This window comes from Triticum urartu, chromosome 3A, assembly GCF_056163025.1.
Source record: "Triticum urartu cultivar PI428250 chromosome 3A, HENAU_Tu73, whole genome shotgun sequence".
Classification (NCBI taxonomy): domain Eukaryota; kingdom Viridiplantae; phylum Streptophyta; class Magnoliopsida; order Poales; family Poaceae; genus Triticum; species Triticum urartu.
Genome location: NC_141875.1, coordinates 633,245,256 through 633,265,439, shown reverse-complemented (window position 1 = coordinate 633,265,439; position 20,184 = coordinate 633,245,256). Strand labels below are relative to the sequence as shown.

At 46.5% G+C, this 20,184-nt stretch overlaps 2 protein-coding genes across 2 annotated transcripts; one reads left to right on the top strand and one right to left on the bottom strand.

The window, feature by feature from the left end:
- The first annotated feature begins 2,340 nt into the window (after positions 1-2,340).
- On the top strand, positions 2,341-3,875 carry LOC125545606 (stearoyl-[acyl-carrier-protein] 9-desaturase 1, chloroplastic). Its single transcript, XM_048709622.2, has 2 exons — positions 2,341-3,026; positions 3,105-3,875. The coding sequence occupies exons 1-2, from the start codon at positions 2,460-2,462 to the stop codon at positions 3,672-3,674; spliced, it is 1,137 nt and encodes a 378-aa protein (XP_048565579.1). The 5' UTR covers positions 2,341-2,459; the 3' UTR covers positions 3,675-3,875.
- A 61-nt stretch (positions 3,876-3,936) lies between these two features.
- LOC125545605 (pentatricopeptide repeat-containing protein At3g21470-like) lies at positions 3,937-6,021 on the bottom strand. Its single transcript, XM_048709621.2, has one exon. It carries the CDS (start codon positions 5,912-5,914, stop codon positions 4,289-4,291), a length of 1,626 nt encoding a protein of 541 aa, XP_048565578.1. The 5' UTR covers positions 5,915-6,021; the 3' UTR covers positions 3,937-4,288.
- Between the last annotated feature and the right edge of the window lie 14,163 nt (positions 6,022-20,184).

Sequence of the window (20,184 nt, the reverse complement as noted above, 5' to 3'; positions counted from 1 at the left end):
TACGTTAACAAGCCGGACTGGCTTGTTCACCAGGGACTGGATGCATGTTTGCAATCCGGTCACCTCTTTTTCATCACCCCACGACAGGCCCATCTCTTTCCAGGACATAAGCCGCGTGGGGGGTCCGGATCGGAACTCGGGGGCTGCAGTCCATTCCGGATCGCGCGGCTCGGTGATATAAAACCACCCGGATTGCCATCCCTTTAGGGTCTCCACGAAAGAGCCCTCGAACCATAGGACGTTGGCCATCTTGCCCGCCATGGCGCCTCCGCACTCCGCCTGGCTGTCGCGCACCACCTTGGGCTTGACGTTGAAGGTCTTGAGCCAGGGGCCGAAATGGGGGCGGACGCGGAGAAAAGCCTCGCACACGACGATAAACGCTGAGATGTTGAGGATGAAGTTTGGAGCCAGATCGTGGAAATCCAGGCCGTAGTAGAACATGAGCCCCCGGACAAATGGGTGGAGTGAAAAACCCAGTCCGCAGAGGAAGTGGGGGAGAAATACTACCCTCTCATGGGGCCTTGGGGTGGGGAGAAGCTGCCCCTCTTCGGGAAGCCGGTGCGCGATGTCCTTGGACAGGTATCCGGCCTTCCTTAGCTTCTTGATTTTGCCCTCCGTGACGGAGGAGACCATCCACTTGCCTCCCGCTCCGGACATTGCTGGAGAAGGTTGAGGTGGGAAGTGCGGGCTTGGACGCTGGAGCTCGGGTGCGCAGGAGATGGATAGGCAAAGGAGGAAGAAGGCGAAGATAAAAAGGTGGATCCTTGTCCCCTTATATGGGTGGATGTAGTTGTGCGTCCCCGCCTGCCTAGTAAAACTCGTTTGCCTCCCAAGCGTCGTGATAAGTGGCGCGGTTGGGTTACCCACGTTCGTATTGATGAGAATCCCGTAAAAGGGGGGTACACGATCTCTGCTTCGACAAGACGTGCCAAGGAAACCGCCTCGCAAAACACGCTGAGGTGGAAAAGTGAAAACGATTCGAGTGAAGGACTTGGCTGTAGTGTGATGACGCACTGCGGAATACGTCAGCAGATTTGATTTGTGTTAATATTATTCTCTCTATGGCAATATGTGGAAGCTTATTTTGCAGAGCCGGACACTACTCTTGGTGTTTACAATCTTCTATGAAGGACTTGGAGGAGGAACCTGCCTTGAAATGCCGAAGACAATTTGCGCGCCGGACTCGTCGTCATTGAAGCCTGGTTCAGGGGCTACTGAGGGAGTCCTGGATTAGTGGGTGTTCGGGTAGCCGGACTATACCTTCAGCCGGACTCCTGGAATATGAAGATATAAGATTGAAGACTTCGTCCCGTGTCCGGATGGGACTTTCCTTGGCGTGGAAGGCAAGCTTGGCGATGCGGATATTCAAGATCTCCTATCATTGGAACCGACTCTATGTAACCCTAACCCTATCCGGTGTCTATATAAACCGGAGGGTTGTAGTCCGTAGGCAATCAACTCCATATACAACAATCATACCATAGGCTAGCTTCTAGGGTTTAGCCTCCTTAATCTCGTGGTAGATCTACTCTTGTACTACTCATATCATCAATATTAATCAAGCAGGACATAGGGTTTTACCTCCATCAAGAGGGCCCGAACCTGGGTAAAACATCGTGTTTCCCGCCTCCTGTTACCATCCGGCCTAGACGCACAGTTCGGGACCCCCTATCCGAGATCCGCCGGTTTTGACACCGACACTACTCGTAGGATTTGAGATACATATCATCTCATTTCCTACAAGATTTCTATTCTTATGATAATCCTATTCTATGAACCAAAAGAGGCCTTATACTAAAAAAGAGGTCAGAAAGAAAATTTACTATTGGAGACATGGTCTATTTATAGATCCAACCATGTAGGCATACTTATCTCATTATACTACCGTAACCTTTTTCCAACCTAAATGTCTAAAATCAGACAACATGCGATTACTCGCATCAAAATCGTGAACATTCTATCATCGCTCCGCTCCAAATTTCCGAGGTGGTTTTGACTCGTGCAGGTGGGTCTATCGCACAGTTTCAGCACATCTGTGGCTTTGCCGAAGACATTTTGCCGCGAGGACGTGACCAGCCTCGTGGCGGCCGCAACTGTTGGCGTGGCCAGCCAACCAACCAACACGTGCTGTTCGAGTGCCTCGGTTCAGATGGACAACTGCGTCTGTACACTGTACTCCTCAACCTGGGGGCGGACCCGTCCAAAAAAAAGCTCAACCCGGGGGCGGACCACGGTCTGTAGCAGCTCCCCGAAACACCCACAGAATCAGCCAGCCCGCTCCCGGCACAAAACCACTGCACGCACCCACTGGTTTTCCGCCTCCGGCAGTCCGGCGGTACCGCCCCGACGCCGCAGTTTATATACGGAGCCCCGACACCGCAGCCGTGGCAGTCCGACGACGCAACAACACCACCCCACCGCGCCGCCACTACTCACCCATCGGTCGGGAGCTAGCCACAATGCAGGCCCAGGGCCTCCTCCGCGTCCCCGGCCACCCGGCGGCGGCGCGGCCCCTCCCGCGCCGGCAATGCCGCGTGTCGGCCGTGGCGGCGGCGGCGCCGTCGGTGCAGCGCGGCGTGACGCACTCGATGCCGCCGGAGAAGGCGGAGGTGTTCCAGTCGCTGCGGGGCTGGGCGGCGGGGTCGCTGCTGCCGCTGCTCCGGCCCGTGGAGGACATCTGGCAGCCGGCGGACTTCCTGCCGGACTCGTCGTCCGAGATGTTCGAGCACGAGGTGCGCGAGCTGCGGGCCCGCGCCGCGGCGCTGCCCGACGACTACTTCGTGGTGCTGGTGGGGGACATGGTCACCGAGGAGGCGCTCCCCACGTACCAGACCATGATCAACACCCTCGACGGCGTCCGCGACGAGACCGGCGCCAGCGCCTGCCCCTGGGCCGTCTGGACCCGCGCCTGGACCGCCGAGGAGAACCGCCACGGCGACGTCCTCAACAAGTACATGTACCTCTCCGGCCGCGTCGACATGCGCATGGTCGAGAAGACCGTCCAGTACCTCATCGGCTCCGGCATGGTACGCAGAGTCAGAGCTTCTTGAACGAATCTGTTGAACGAGGAGTACAATCTCATCTGACATGCTGAGCAATTGCAGGACCCGAGGACGGAGAACAACCCGTACCTGGGCTTTGTGTACACGAGCTTCCAGGAGCGCGCCACGGCCGTCTCCCACGGCAACACCGCGCGGCTCGCCAGGGCGCACGGCGACGACGTGCTGGCGCGCACTTGCGGCACCATCGCCGCCGACGAGAAGCGCCACGAGACGGCCTACAGCCGCATCGTGGAGCAGCTGCTGCGGCTCGACCCGGACGGCGCCATGCTCGCCATCGCGGACATGATGCGCAAGCGGATCACCATGCCCGCGCACCTCATGCACGACGGCAGCGACATGAGCCTGTTCGAGCATTTCGCGTCCGTGGCCCAGCGCCTCGGCGTGTACACCGCGCAGGACTACACCGACATCGTCGAGTTCCTCGTCAAGCGGTGGAAGCTGGAGGCGCTGGAGGGCGGGCTCTCCGGCGAAGGCCGGAGGGCCCGGGACTTCGTCTGCGGGCTCGCGCCGAGGATGCGGCGCGCGGCGGAGAGGGCGGCCGACAGGGCCAAGAAGGACGAGCCCAGGAAGGTCAGGTTCAGCTGGATCTTTGATAGGGAAGTGGTTGTCTAGTGTTGGTCTGACTTCTGAGACTGAGATAGTGAGATGATCCTGTCACTGTCCTTCTGTGTTCTTTTGTTTTCTCTCTTTGCAAAGTTGTTTTATAGTTTCTTTTGAATTTGGAAACATGTGGGGAATGTTGTATTCTAGAATCTTTACGAAGATGGTTCACTTTTGAACAATGGAGAGACAGGCACTGTGTGATTTTTTCAATGGAAGTGCAAATCCCTAATTGCAAAAAAGAAAAGAAAAAACTAAAGCCAACATACATGTATTTATCGAAGTTTGAAATGCAAGAGATAATCTATCCTCGTATGCCTGAAATCTCCTCGAAATATATTTGAGTATACAGATATACAGAGGCATCATTTACATTTCACTGAAACTTTTGCCCGGCTGAACTTTCTAAAATCAAGGTTTTGTGCCTAACTTTTTGAATCAAATTCAACAAGTCCAACCCACAAATTAGTTTTCGAACAAGAACCCACAAGTTATTGGTCAGCAAAACTAAAACCTAAAATCACTAAATTTTCTAGTAGATGCAGCATAACAAGAGATTATCTACCAAACCACCAGCGACGAAATGAAATGAACTTACAGTTTGATATCGCTGCAACAATGTACTACTATCTGCAACGCACTTTGTGTTCAGGAATGTCAAGCTCAACTGAACTGCACCCGGGAGTCTTCTCAACCCCATGGTTTGCCATCTTTCTCCTGACACGCTCTGCCTGCTCCCACCTCTCGGACGCGGCCAAGATATTTGACAGCATGATGTACTCCGCGTCATTAGTTGATGCACCATCAGAGCGCAACTGGTTGATCTCATCTGACACCCGTTCAGACATCTCTGCATTGTCATGCACCCTGCAAGCTCCGAGAAGAGCGCCCCAGATGACCTCGTTAGGCTCCATCGCCATGCTCTTGACAATCGCATGAGCTTCCTCGAGTCTTCCTGCACGGCCCAGGAGATCGACCAGGCAACCGTAATGCTCCACTCCGGCAGCGACTCCATACGCGCCGAAACTGTTAAAAACCCTTAGGCCTTCTTCCACAAACCCTCCGTGGGTACAAGCTCCAAGCACGGCGAGGAGTGTGACCCCATTGGGCTTCTGCTCCGAGCACTCCATCTGGGAAAACAGCCGTATCGCCTCTTCGCTCCGTCCATGGCTTGCGAGCGCGGAGATCATCGAGTTCCAGCATTCGGTATTCCTCCGTTGGATGCTGTCGAACACCTTGCGGGCGTACTCGAGGTCGCCGCACTTGGCGTACATATCAACCAGGCCATTCAAAACGAAGTGATTCTTCCGTATACGCGTCCGGTCCATGAACTCATGAACCTTCCTCCCTTGCTTTAGCGACCCGAGCTGCGCGCAGGCAGACAGCACGCTGGCCATGGTGAACTCGTCCGGCTTGACCCTGTCCTCCAACATCGAGTGAAAGGCATGCAACGCCTCCTCGGAGCGCCCGATTTGCGCGTACCCGGCAATCAGCGCGTTCCAGCTCACCAGGTTCCGCACCGGAACCCTGTCGAACATCGCCCGCGCCTCATCGGCATCGCCGGCCTTGAAGTACCCCGTGACCATCGACGACCACACGAACACGTTCCTCGCGGGCATGGCGTAGAACAGCTCCCTCGCGGTCTCCATGTCCCCGGCGGCCACATAGCCGTGCACGAGCACGGTCCACGTGACGACGGTCCGCATGCCCATGGGCGTCGCGTCGAACCACCTCCGCGCCCCCGCCATGTCCCCCTTCTCGGCGAACCCGCGGATCATCGTCGCCCACGTGACGGACGTCCGGGAGCCCATGCGGCCGAACAGCGCCTCCGCCTGCCCCGTGTCGCCGGCCGCGGCGTACCCGGCGAGCATCGCGTTGCAGGTGACCACGTTCCTGCCCGGCATTCCGTCGAACACGCGGCGCGCGTCGGCGAGGAGGCCGCACTTGCAGTACATGGACACCAGCGTGGTGCCCACGAGCAGCTCGCCGGCGAACGCGGACTTGACGGCCTCGCCGTGGAGGGACCTGCCGAGGCCGAGGCCGGGGCCGGCGCGGGAGGCGGCGGCCTTGAGGAGGGCGGGGAGGAGGGGCAGGTGGTGCGTCTGGCGGGGCAGGTGCCTGGCGTAGACGAGGGCGGCGTCCCGGAGGGAGGCATTGGCGGCGTACTCCTTGACGAGGCAGGTCCACTTGTCAGGGTCGCCGAGCGCGGCCACCAGGTAGTGCGCGTGGAGCTGCTTCGCTCGGCTAGCCATGGACGATGGCAGGGGCGGGCGGACTCGTCCGGACTTTCAGGGGATGCCACCCTCATCGGTCGGCTTGTAATGCGGAAGGTGATGCCCTTGATTTGCTATTGATCTACTCCCCCTATCATAATATATGAGCGTTTTTTTACATTAGTGTAGTGTCAAAAACGATCTTGTATTATGAGACGAAGAGAGTAGATGTTTTCGTACTGATAAGAGTCAGACATTTGGTTTATTTTTGTTTTATTTTCTGACAATGACAATTGCCTCCAGATCAATAGCAATTCTATCATACATTTAACAGTTTTAAGCCATATGTATTGCATATCTAAGTCATATGTCATTGATCTTACATTGAAATTTGTGTGAATATTTTCTTTCTCGTTTTCCTTTTTCTCTTTATGCTTGATTCACTTATTTAGATGTGCAATAATTATAGCACATCTAGATGTGTCCTAGACACACCCTTTAACAGTTTTAAAAGCGGAATGCATCTCAATTTTTTGTTTTACTTGTTGATCAATAACAATGTTCAACAAGTTTTTCAAATTCGTCGAGCCCAAAAACAGAAGAACATGTTGTCGTATCAAAGACCATAATTTTTCCACTTCTCAAAAGCGGCCTTCATCTCCTCAAGTTTGAACTTCTTCATTGCATCAACCAACTATGCATTAATGTGAAGGGTGAGCCCTCCGTCTAGTGATACACCACGCACGTGTGTCTGAGCTAAATAGTAACATGATCAACAAGGGTGTGTTTGGTTTTGCTCGCATTATTTTGTGTGCATTGCATCTGTATTCCAGTTCAGCCTGGCCGAGAAAAAAATAGGCAAAAACCAACATTTGTATGTTGTCTGCTTGTCTGCATACCTTCTAGCCGGACGAAACGAAAGGTAGGTTGTTTGGTTGCCCGCTTATTTAGTCGGAAACACAAGCCATGGTGTTTGGTTACAAGCAACGCATGTTATCTAGTAACCTCCTCATGGAGGTGGTGAAGTTACTGTAGCGACCAGACCTCAAACAGTCTGATCTCTGTGCTCCGGTGTCATTCCTGGATCAGGAATGCTGACACCACACAGTACTCGGAGGATTTATAGCAGAGTAGCAATCACACACTTATTACATCGAGTGTCTCAAACGAGAACTTATTACAATAAATATGGCTTAAGGCCATCTAATAACGATAACAGCGGAAGGCTTGGAAGATAAGTGAGTCCATCAACTCCAACGGCATCACTGAGTATAGAACCACGACCTAAAAACTCCTTAATCGTCGTCTGAAAAGTCTGCAACATTAACGTTGCAGCCCGAAACGGGTCAGCACATGAAATATGCTGGCAAGGTAACACATAGAGAGTAATGGAATGAAATAGCTATACTATATGCATATTTGGCTGGTGGAAAGCTCTATGGTTACAGTTTTGCGTAAAGCCAATTTTTCCCTACTTCAAAGGAATAAATTTAATTACTATCATGGTGGTTGTTAAACATTGAGAATGGTTGACAGCATTCTCAATCCCAATTAAGCATCATCATTAAACATAACCCAACAAAATTAATTTAGAATAACATGTTGAGATTCACATGATAATCCAAGTACTAGATACTCAAGATGTCCATAACCGGGGACACGGCTAACCATGATTAGTTTATTACACTCTGCAGAGGTTTGCGCACTCTTCCCCACAAGACTTGATCGCCTCCGTTTGGTTTCTCGCACTACACGGTGTTTGAGAAGACGGATGACCGAGACATAGTCTTTTAGAAGCGCTAGCACCTTACGATCGGGTAGACCGTACCACCTACATCCGCTACATCTGCTAGTCTACCACTGTAAGAGTTCGCACAACTTAGTCAACTATGCTAGAGCCCATAATAGCTTGTGGCTACACACGGAAGTTTCTAGTATGAATAGTCTCATGATCCCTTTGAGCCTGGGTGGCGGTCCAAAAGAAAACAAGCAAGTCCTGGAATACCCAGGTGCCTCAATCCACCCAGATGTGTGTTCAAGTTGCCACCTTAGATAAACCATTAATTAACAATCTCACATCTGTCATGGATATCACTCACCCAATCCACGTCTACTAGCATAGCATGGCATAATAAGCAAACGTAGAAGTAACTCCCAAAGGTTTGATAATAACAGGTAGTAGGTACTACCTCATCTACTTCTCATCCCACAATTTAATTAGATCCTAATCATGCAATGTGTGAGGATTGATCTAATGCGATAAAACTGGGTAGTAGAAAAGGTATGATCAAAGTGTTACTTGCCTTGCTGATGATCCGGGAAACCTAACGATTCGAAGTAACAGGCGGCGCACTCCGGGTACTCTATCGCAAACAAACAAACAAACAAGCATACAATAAGTACTCATCTAATGCACATGTAAAACTCAAATAAGAGATCTAACCAGAAGGTTCAACTTAAGAACTCCGGTTGGGAAAAAAATCAAATCGAACGAAGCAACGAAAGTCAAACGGCGAAAGAAAACAACTTCGTTCTAGTAATCTGGATCTAAGGCAAATTTTATAGAGGCAAAAACTTGTTTAAGTTGGTTATTCGGATAGAGGATTTCGAGACGAAACTCTAGGCGCTTGAATCGCCTGATTCCGATAAATGAGCGAAAAGTTATACTAAAACGAAAATCGGATCAGGAATCGCGATCAGAAAAATCGCGGATTTAATCCGAGAAAAAGAAAAACGACGAACACCGATTTTTTTAACGACGGCACGGAAAATGAGGCGGTGGCGAACCTCGGGCGACGTGCGGCGGCGGCGGGCGGCGCTAGGGTTTGGGCGCGGGTGGCTGGCTTCGGCTGGGCCTCCCCCCGGCTTATATAGCCTAGTGGGCCGGGAGTCCGGGTCGGACACGGCCCCTAGGTCGGTTCGTACTTCTTTTTTTTTTATTCCGCTTGGAAGAAAAATAAAAAGAAATACTAAACAGACTCCAAAAATTCCGAAATAAATTTTCACGGGCTTCTAAAATCAAGCCGTACAAGGTGAACATATATTTGGGATCTAAATGCAATTTTGAAAAACACATATTTTTCCTAAATTCAAATAAAACACCGGAAAACTCCGCAATAAAATCTTATTTGATTTTATTATTAAATCCTCAATATTTCTTTATTTTGGGAAAGTCATTTTATTCCCTCTCTCAATTTTTTGTAATAGAAATAATTGATGATAAAATAAATAAAATCAAATGATCCTATTTCCAAAATTTGAGAAAACTCAAATATGAAAATAACGAAATCCCCAACTCTCTCCGTGGGTCATTGAGTTGCGTAGAATTTCTAGGATCAACCAAAATGCAAAATAAAATATGATATGCATTGATGATCTAAAGTATAACATTCCAAATTGAAAATTTGGGATGTTACAAACCTACCCCCCTTAAGATGAATCTCGCCCTCGAGATTCGGGTTGGCTAGAAAATAGGTGAGGGTGGTCTTTGAGCAAATCTTCCTCTCGCTCCCAGGTGGCTTCATCCTCCGTGTGATGGCTCCACTGAACTTTGCAAAACTTGATAACCTTGCTGCGAGTGACTCGACTGGCAAACTCGAGGATCTTAACTGGTTTCTCCTCGTAGGTCAAATCGTTATCTAACTGAATAGTTTCCAATGGCACTGTGTCTCTCAACGGTATTTCAGCCATCTCCGCGTGATATTTCTTTAACTGAGAAACGTGGAACACATTATGAACTCCTGACAATCCTTCGGGCAATTCCAACTTGTAGGCCACTTCTCCCATACATTCCAAAACTCGATATGGTCCTACAAATCGTGGCGCTAACTTCCCTTTTACTCCAAAACGCTTTGTTCCCCGAAGTGGAGATACTCGAAGATAAGCTCTATCTCCGACTTCGTAAACTGTCTCCTTGCGTTTAGAATCTGCATAACTCTTCTGTCTGGACTGGGCTACCTTGAGCCTGTCGCGAATCAACTTCACCTTCTGTTCAGACTCTTTAATCAAGTCAGGTCCAAACAACTGGCGGTCTCCAACTTCGTCCCATGACAACGGTGTCTTGCACCTCCTTCCGTACAAGGCTTCGAAAGGGGCCATCTTTAAACTGGTTTGATAACTGTTGTTGTAAGAGAACTCTGCATATGGCAAATTATCGTCCCAACTAGATCCGTAATCTAGCGCACAAGCTCTCAGCATATCCTCCAAAATATGATTGACTCTCTCAGTCTGTCCATCTGTCTGAGGATGAAAAGTTGTACTGAATTCTAGTCTGGTTCCCAAAGTTTCGTGCAACTGCTTCCAGAACTTTGAGGTAAACTGGGTTCCTCTATCCGATACGATACTCCTCGAAACTCCATGCAAACATACGATCCTGGTCATGTATATCTTTGCCAACTTAGCACTGGTGTAAGTGGTCTTTACTGGGATGAAATGAGCTACCTTCGTCAATCGATCAACTACAACCCAAATCGAGTCATAGCCTGAACGAGTCCTGGGCAATCCCGTGATAAAATCCATGCCTAGCTTATCCCACTTCCATTCGAGTATCGACAATGGTTGTAACAATCCTGCTGGCTTCTGATGCTCTGCCTTTACTCTCTGGCATACATCACAAACTGCTACATACTCCGCAATATCCTTCTTCATTCCGGTCCACCAGAAAATATCCTTCAAATCCAAATACATCTTGGTATTTCCTGGGTGAATTGAATACGGTGAATCGTGTGCCTCTTGCAAAATCAACTTCCTGATCTCCGGGTCATTGGGCACGTAAACACGGTCTTCAAACCATAGGGTGTCGTGCTCATCCTCACAAAATCCTTTAGCTTTTCCTTTGCTCAGTTTTTGCTTTATAGCGGCAATCTCCTTGTCAGCTTTCTGAGCTTCTCTGATTTTATCCATCAAAGTTGACTGAATCTCCAATGCTGCTACATAGCCTCTCAGAACTATTTCCAAACATAGTTCACGAAGATTTACTGCTAACTCCTTGGGTATTTCTCCTGTCATTAATGTATTGACATGGCTCTTACGGCTTAATGCGTCAGCTACTACATTAGCCTTTCCAGGATGATAGTGCAATTTCATATCATAATCCTTGATAAGCTCCAACCATCTCCTTTGTCTGAGGTTTAATTCCTTCTGTGTGAAAATGTACTTCAAACTCTTATGATCCGTGTACACCTCACAATGATTTCCAATGAGGAAATGTCTCCATGTCTTCAATGCATGCACTACGGCTGCTAACTCCAAATCATGCGTAGCATAATTCAACTCATGAGGCTTCAGTTGTCTTGAGGCATATGAAACAACTCTCCCTTCCTGCATAAGCACTGCTCCAAGTCCTCGACGTGAAGCGTCGCAATACACCTCATAATCCTTGGTCTGGTCTGGAAAAATCAACACTGGTGAGGTAACCAAGCGTTTCTTCAACTCTTGGAAACTAGCCTCACACTCCTCCGTCCATATGAACTTGGTATCCTTCTTTAACAACTCCGTCATAGGCTTCGCAATCTTTGAGAAATTCTCAATAAATCTCCGGTAGTACCCTGCGAGTCCAAGAAAACTCCGGATCTCTCCAACTGTTGTTGGGGCTTCCCACTTGGTCACGGTGTCAACTTTAGCGGGATCTACTGCTATACCTTCTCCAGATATAACGTGTCCGAGGAATCCTACTTCTTTCAACCAAAACTCACATTTGCTGAACTTGGCATATAACTGATGTTCTCTGAGCTTTCCAAGTACCAAACGTAAATGCTCCTTATGTTCCTCTTCATTCTTCGAATAAACCAGGATATCATCAATGAACACTACGACGAACTTATCCAAAAACTCCATAAACACTTTGTTCATCATGTTCATAAAATAGGCAGGTGCGTTAGTCAGACCAAATGACATAACGGTGTAATCATACAGCCCATACCTGGTAGTAAAAGTTGTCTTCGGAATATCCTGTTCTCGAATCTTCAACTGGTGGTATCCTGATCGCAGATCGATCTTGGAAAATACCTTAGCTCCTTGCAATCGATCAAACAGATCGTTGATCATAGGTAGTGGGTACTTGTTCTTGATTGTTACTTCATTCAATCCTCGATAATCAACAACCATCCTTAACGATCCATCTTTCTTCTCCACCAGAAGTACCGGCGATCCCCAAGGTGAAGAACTTGGGCGAATATATCCTTTATCCAGTAACTCCTTAATCTGCTTCTTAATTTCCACCAAATCCTTTGCTGGCATCCTATATGGTCTCTTTGATATTGGCTCTGTGCCTGGCAATAGCTCAATCAAAAACTCAATATCTCTATCCGGTGGCGTGCCTGGCAACTCCTCTGGAAATACATCAGGGAAATCCCTTACCACTGGTACTTCCTCCTGCACAACTCCTGTTAAGCAATTTACTTGAGTCCTCTTTGGTACATGCCGGGATACATACTTGATCCTTCTCCCTTCTGGGGTGGTAAGCAAAATTGACTTACTAGCACATTCAATATTCCCTTCATACTTTGATAACCAATCCATGCCTAATATCACATCCAATCCTTGAGATTTCAATACTATTAGGTCTGAGGGAAAAACATAGTTACCAATCCTTAATGGTAACCGATCACACCATAGACTAGCCACATACTCTGCTCCAGGCGAGGTTACTAACATGGGTGACCTAAGGGCTTGGGTTGGTAGGTTATACTTATCCACAAATCCCCTTGAGATGTATGAATGCGATGCACCAGTATCAAAAAGAACGAGTGCAGTAAATGACTTAACCAAAAACTTACCTATTACTGCATCAGGCTGAGCTTCAACCTCCTCCACGCTAACGTGGTTCACCTGTCCCCTGTTGAAAGGGTTCAGCTTCTTCCCAGAACTTCCATTACCATTTTGGCCTTCAGGACATTCATTGGCATAATGTCCGGTCTTCTGACACTTAAAACAAGTGACTTGGCTTAGGTCCTTCTCGGCTGGGGTTGATGGGTTGGTGCGGTTCTGGCCGTTGCTTCCTCCATTGCTATTACCATTCTTGGTGCCATTGTGATTGTGCGAGCTATCTCCTCCATGGGTATGCTGAAAATGTCCTCCCGGTCTAGGGGTAAAACGTGGCTTCTGCTGAGCTCCTGAATTGTACTTTCCTTGTCCATACTTCCTCTTGCGATTCTCAATTTGTTGCTACTTCCCTTCAATCATAAGAGCACGATCTACCAACTCCTGGTAGTTGTTGAAGGTTGCTACCATCAACTGCATGCTCAACTCATCATTCAGTCCTTCCAGAAACTTCTCCTGCTTAGCTGCATTCATAGCGACGTCATCTGGGGCATAACGTGCTAACTTACTAAATTCCTCCACATACTGGCCAACTGTCCGTCCTCCTTGGCGCAAGTTGTGAAACTCACGCTTCTTCATGGCCATAGCTCCTGCTGAAACATGGGCAGTACGAAAAGCCTGCTGAAACTGGTCCCATGTGACAGTGTCAACTAGGAAAGTGGCTGTGAAATTCTCCCACCATGATGCTGTGGGTCCTTCTAACTGATGTGTGGCAAACTTCACCTTCTCCGCATATGTGCATCCTGTTGTGGTCAACTCCCTAGCTGTCTTGCGGAGCCAATTATCTGCTACTATCGGCTCGGTGCTACTGGAAAACACCGGCGGATTCAGCCTGAGAAAATGGGCTAAGTGGTCAACAGGTGGTGGTGGTGGTGGTGGTGGTGGGTTGTTGTTGTTCCCCTGATTCTGGACTAGCAACTGCATCAATGTGTTTTGCTGCTGGATCAACTGGGTGAGCTCCGGTGGAAAGGTAAATCCGGGGTCACGTCTCGGAGGCATCTGAGGGTTTAGAAAAGATGAGATATAAGAATAGAGGGGGTCTAAAGAGAAAACACTACCCATATGCACATGAGTCAAAACAAACAATTCACTTCAATCAATCAAACAAGGGCATACAATCGATCTATCTATCGCAAAAGTGCTCGGGCTACTATATTTACATGGTGGACTACTACTACTAATGAGGTGGTCTACTAGAAATATTCTTCGGTTGCAGACTCCATGATATCTGCTCCAGCTTCATCAACATAGTCATCATCGCTACTATCTGTTTCCGAGTCGGTGCCGTCGATGATGATGTAGTCTTCCGGGCTAATTTCCTGGGGTTCTTCATCTTCATATACTGGCGTAGGGCCTCCCATAAATATTACAATCTTCTTGATCAAGTCGTCATTCTTCTCCACCAATACTTCAATTTCCTCTTCATAATCTTCACGTGTAGCCTTGAGTTCTTCCTCCAGTTCCTTGATTCTAGTCTTAGCCTTCTTCAGATCTATCATGTCGGCGCACATCTGGTTCTCCTGTCGTCGAATGTGCTGGTTTAACTCCTGGATAAAAGCTGCAATTGATCTATCCTTCCGGGTGCTGATCGTCTCCCAGTGTTCATCTCGGCGCCCACAAATCTGGTAGATAGTATCCTTGAGGTCCTTGCGGTAGACTTCTCCAATGCGTCCCATGGCGATGTGAGCTGCCATGCTCTTTCCTAGACTCCAAGTTGGTGCATCAAAAGAAAACTCTATGGGCTCAGTGACTGGCATGAACATCCTTCCTGGAACTTGAACTTGAATCATCCAGCGCTCTTCTTCAGGTAAAGTGGCGTTGTAGGTTCCTATGAAGCTTGGTACTCCTATATTCAGGTATCTAGTGACTTCCTTCAAGTGTCGTCCAAAGGGTGTATCTTCATCCGGTTGTGTGAACTTGTTCCTTGCATCCACCATCCTAAAGAGTAGAAAAGATGAGAGGTCAGAAGAGAAGAGAATGGATAGTGATCTAGATCTTGTGCTTAGTGGTCATGTCCTACAGTCAGCGTGTGCTCTGATACCATCTCTGTAGCGACCAGACCTCAAACAGACTGATCTCTATGCTCCGGTGTCATCCCTGGATCAGTAATGCTGACATCACATAGTACTCGGAGGATTTATAGCAGAGTAGCAATCACACACTTATTACATCGAGTGTCTCAAACGAGAACTTATTACAATAAATATGGCTTAAGGCCATCTAATAACGATAACAGCGGAATGCTTGGAGGATAAGTGAGTCCATCAACTCCAACGGCATCACTGAGTATAGAACCACGACCTAAAAACTCCTTAATCGTCGTCTGAAAAGTCTGCAATATTAACGTTGCAGCCCGAAATGGGTCAGCACATGGAATATGCTGGCAAGGTAACACATAGAGAGTAATGGAATGAAATAGCTATACTATATGCATATTTGGCTGGTGAAAAGCTCTATGGTTACAGTTTTGCGTAAAGCCAATTTTTCTCTACTTCAAAGGAATAAATTTAATTACTATCATGGTGGTTGTTAAACATTGAGAATGGTTGACAGCATTCTCAATCCCAATTAAGCATCATCATTATACATAACCCAACAAAATTAATTTAGAGTAACATGTTGAGATTCACATGATAATCCAAGTACTAGATACTCAAGATGTCCATAACCGGGGACACGGCTAACCATGATTAGTTTATTACACTCTGCAGAGGTTTGCGCACTTTTCCCCACAAGACTCGATCGCCTCCGTTTGGTTTCTCGCACTACACGGTGCTTGAGAAGACGGATGACCGAGACATAGTCTTTCAGAAGCGCTAGCACCTTACGATCGGGTAGACCGTACCACCTACATCCGCTACATCTGCTAGTCTACCACTGTAAGAGTTCACACAACTTAGTCAACTATGCTAGAGCCCATAATAGCTTGTGGCTGCACACGGAAGTTTCTAGTATGAATAGTCTCATGATCCCTTTGAGCCTGGGTGGCGGTCCAAAAGAAAACAGGCAAGTCCTGGAATACCCAGGTGCCTCAATCCACCCAGATGTGTGTTTAAGTTGTCACCTTAGATAAACCATTAATTAACAATCTCACATCTGTCATGGATATCACTCACCCAATCCACGTCTACTAGCATAGCATGGCATAATAAGCAAACGTAGAAGTAACTCCCAAAGGTTTGATAATAACAGGTAGTAGGTACTACCTCATCTACTTCTCATCCCACAATTTAATTAGATCCTAATCATGCAATGTGTGAGGATTGATCTAATGCGATAAAACTGGGTAGTAGAAAAGGTATGATCAAAGTGTTACTTGCCTTGCTGATGATCCGGGAAACCTAACGATTCGAAGTAACAGGCGGCGCACTCCGGGTACTCTATCGCAAACAAACAAACAAGCATACAATAATTACTCATCTAATGCATAGGTAAAACTCAAATAAGAGATCTAACCAGAAGGTTCAACTTAAGAACTCCGGTTGGCAAAAAGAATCAAATCGAACGAAGCAACGAAAGTCAAACGGCGAAAGAAAACAACTTCGTTCTAGTAATCTGAATCTAGGGAAAATTTTACACTGGCAAAAACTTGTTTAAGTTGGTTATTCGGATAGAGGGTTTCGAGACGAAACTCTAGGCGCTTGAATCGCCTGATTTCGATAAACGAGCGAAAAGTTATACTAAAACGAAAATCGGATTAGGAATCGCGATCAGAAAAATCACGGATTTAATCCGAGAAAAAGAAAAACGACGAACGCCGATTTTTTTTAACGATGGCACGGAAAACGAGGCGGTGGCGAACCTCGGGCAATGTGCGGCGGCGGGCGCTGGGGGCGGCGAGCGGCGCTAGGGTTTGGGCGCGGGTGCCTGGCTTCGGCTGGGCCTCCCCCCCCCCCGGCTTATATAGCCTAGTGGGCCGGGAGTCCGGGTCGGACACGGCCCCTAGGTCGATTTGTACTTTTTTTTATTCCGCTCGGAAGAAAAATAAAAAGAAATACTAAACGGACTCCAAAAATTTCGAAATAAATTTTCACGGGCTTCTAAAATCAAGCCGCACAAGGTGAACATTTATTTGGGACCTAAATGCAATTTTGAAAAACGCACATTTTTCCTAAATTCAAATAAAACTCCGCAATAAAATCTTATTTGATTTTATTATTAAATCCTCAATATTTCTTTATTTTGGGAAAGTCATTTTATTCCCTCTCTCAATTTTTTGTAATAGAAATAATTGATGATAAAATAAATAGAATCAAATGATCCTATTCCCAAAATTTGAGAAAACTCAAATATGAAAATAACGAAATCCCCAACTCTCTCCGTGGGTCATTGAGTTGCGTAGAATTTCTAGGATCAACCAAAATGCAAAATAAAATATGATATGCATTGATGATCTAAAGTATAACATTCCAAATTGAAAATTTGGGATGTTACAGTTACCAACACATTAGGCAGGCGGAACAAACCAAAAACACACAAATAGATAGCATATAAACTAGTTTTAAACAAAATCAAGCAGTTTTCAACATAGAACGACACTTACACCAAGCAGTTTTCAACCAAACTGAAAGTGCTAGTTATCGACTAGAGGAGGGTGAATAGACGATTTTTCTGGAAGTCTTCAAAACAGGCAATATCTTCGAAGACGTAAGCTACCTCTTGAGCACTGCGTTGGTTTTTCCCGAAGAGGAAGGGGTGATGCAGCAAAGTAGCATAAGTATTTCCCTCAGTTTTTGAGAACCAATGTATCAATCCAGTAGGAGGCTACGCGCAAGTCCCTCGTACCTGCACAAAACAAATAAATCCTCGCAACCAACACGAATAGGGGTTGTCAACCCTACACGGCCACTTACGAGAGTGAGATCTGATAGATATGATAAGATAATATTTTTGGTATTTTTGTGATAAAGATGCAAAGTAAAAAAGCAAAGAAAATAACTTAGTAGTAGGAGATTAATATGATAAAGATAGAGCCGGGGGCCATAGGTTTCACTAGTGGCTTCTCTCGAGAGCATAAGTATTCTACGGTGGGTGAACAAATTACTGTTGAGCAATTGACAGAATTGAGCATAGTTACGAGAATATCTAGGTATGATCATGTATATAGGCATCACGTCCGAGACAAGTAGACCGACTCCTGCCTGCATCTACTACTATTACTCCACTCATCGACCGCTATCCAGCATGCATCTAGAGTATTAAGTTAAAAACAGAGTAACGCCTTAAGCAAGATGACATGATGTAGAGGGTTAGACTCATGCAATATGAAGAAAACCCCATCTTGTTATCCTCGATGGCAACAATACAATGCGTGCCTTGCTGCCCCTACTGTCACTGGGAAAGGACACCGCAAGATTGAACCCAAAGCTAAGCACTTCTCCCATTGCAAGAAAGATCAATCTAGTAGGCCAAACCAAACTGATAATTCAAAGAGACTTGCAAAGATAACCAATCATACATAAAAGAATTTAGAGAAGATTCAAATATTATTCATAGATAGACTTGATCATAAACCCACAATTCATCGGTCTCAACAAGCACACCGCAAAAAGAAGATTACATCAAATAGTTCTCCACAAGAGAGGGGGAGAACATTGTATTGAGATCCAAAAAGAGAGAAGAAGCCATCTAGCTACTAACTATGGACTCGTAGGTCTGAGGTAAACTACTCACACTTCATCGGAGAGGCTATGGTGTTGATGTAGAAGCCCTCCGTAATCGATGCCCCCTCCGGCAGAGCTCCGGAACAGGCCCCAAGATGGGATCTCATGGATACAGAAAGTTGCGGTGGTGGAATTAGGTTTTTGGCTCTGTGTCTGATCGTTTGGGGGTACGTAGGTATATATAGGAGGAAGGAGTACGTCGGTGGAGCAACAGGGGGCCCATGAGGGTGGAGGGCGCGCCTGGTGGGGGTGGGCGCGCCCCCTACCTCGTGGCCTCCTCTTTTGTGTCTTGACGTAGGGTCCAAGTCTCCCGGGTTTTGTTTGTTGAGAAAATCACATTCCCAAAGGTTTCATTCCGTTTGGACTCCGTTTGATATTCCTTTTCTTCGAAACCCTAAAACAGGCAAAAAACAGCAATTCTGGGCCGGGCCTCTGGTTAATAGGTTAGTCCCAAAAATAATATAAAAGTGGATAATAAAGCCCAATAATTTCCAAAACAGTAGATAATATAGCATGAAGCAATCAAAAATTATAGATACGTTGGAGACGTATCAAGCATCCCCAAGCTTAATTCCTGCTCATCCTCGAGTAGGTAAATGATAAAAACAGAATTTTTGATGCGGAGTGCTACTTGGCATAATTTTAATGTAATTCTTCTTAATTGTGGTATGAATATTCAGATCCGAAAGATTCAAGACAAAAGTTCATATTGACATAAAAATAATAATACTTCAAGCATACTAACAAAGCAATTATGTCTTCTCAAAATAACATGGCCAAAGAAAGTTATCCCTACAAAATCATATAGTCTGGCTATGCTCTATCTTCACCACACAAAATATTTAAATCATGCACAACCCCGATGACAAGCCAAGCAATTGTTTCATACTTTTGACATTCTCTAACTTTTTCAATTTTCACGCAATACATGAGCGTGAGCCATGGATATAGCACTATATGTGGAATAGAATGGTGGTTGTGGAGAAGACAAAAAGGGAGAAGATAGTCTCACATCAACTAGGCGTATCAACGGGCTATGGAGATGCCCATCAATAGATATCAATGTGAGTGAGTAGGGATTGCCATGCAACGGATGCACTAGAGCTATAAGTATATGAAAGCTCAAAAAGAAACTAAGTGGGTGTGCATCCAACTTGCTTGCTCATGAAGACCTAGGGCATTTTGAGGAAGCCCATCATTGGAATATACAAGCCAAGTTCTATAATGAAAAATTCCCACTAGTATATGAAAGTGATAACATGAGAGACTCTCTACTATGAATATCATGGTGCTATTTTGAAACACAAGTGTGGTAAAAGGATAGTAACATTGTCCCTTCTCTCTTTTTATCTCATTTTTTATTTGGGCATTTTCTCTTTCTTTTTATGGCCTCTTTTCTTTCTCTTTTTTTTCGTCTGTAGTCTCATCCCGACTTGTGGGGGAATCATAGTCTTCATCATCCTTTCCTCACTGGGACAATGCTCTAATAATGATGATCATCACACTTTTATTTTTCTTACAACTCAACAATTACAACTCGATACTTAGAACAAAATATGACTCTATGTGAATGCCTCCGGCGGTGTACCTGGATATGCAATGATGCATGAGTGACATGTATGAAAGAATTATGAATGGTGGCTTTGCCACAAATACGATGTCAACTACATGATCATGCTAAGCAATATGATAATGATGAAATGTGTCATAAACGAAACGGTGGAAAGTTGCATGGCAATATATCTCGGAATGGCTATGGAAATGCCATAATAGGTAGGTACGGTGGCTGTTTTGAGGAAGGTATATGGTGGATGTATGATACCGGCG

Coding starts and splice junctions, on each gene's coding strand:
- LOC125545606 (XM_048709622.2), top strand. CDS start 2,460: ATGCAGGCCCAGGGCCTCCTCCGCGTCCCCGGCCACCCGGCGGCGGCG. Junction 3,027..3,104: donor ACCTCATCGGCTCCGGCATG/GTACGCAGAGTC, acceptor GAGCAATTGCAG/GACCCGAGGACGGAGAACAA.
- LOC125545605 (XM_048709621.2), bottom strand. CDS start 5,914: ATGGCTAGCCGAGCGAAGCAGCTCCACGCGCACTACCTGGTGGCCGCG.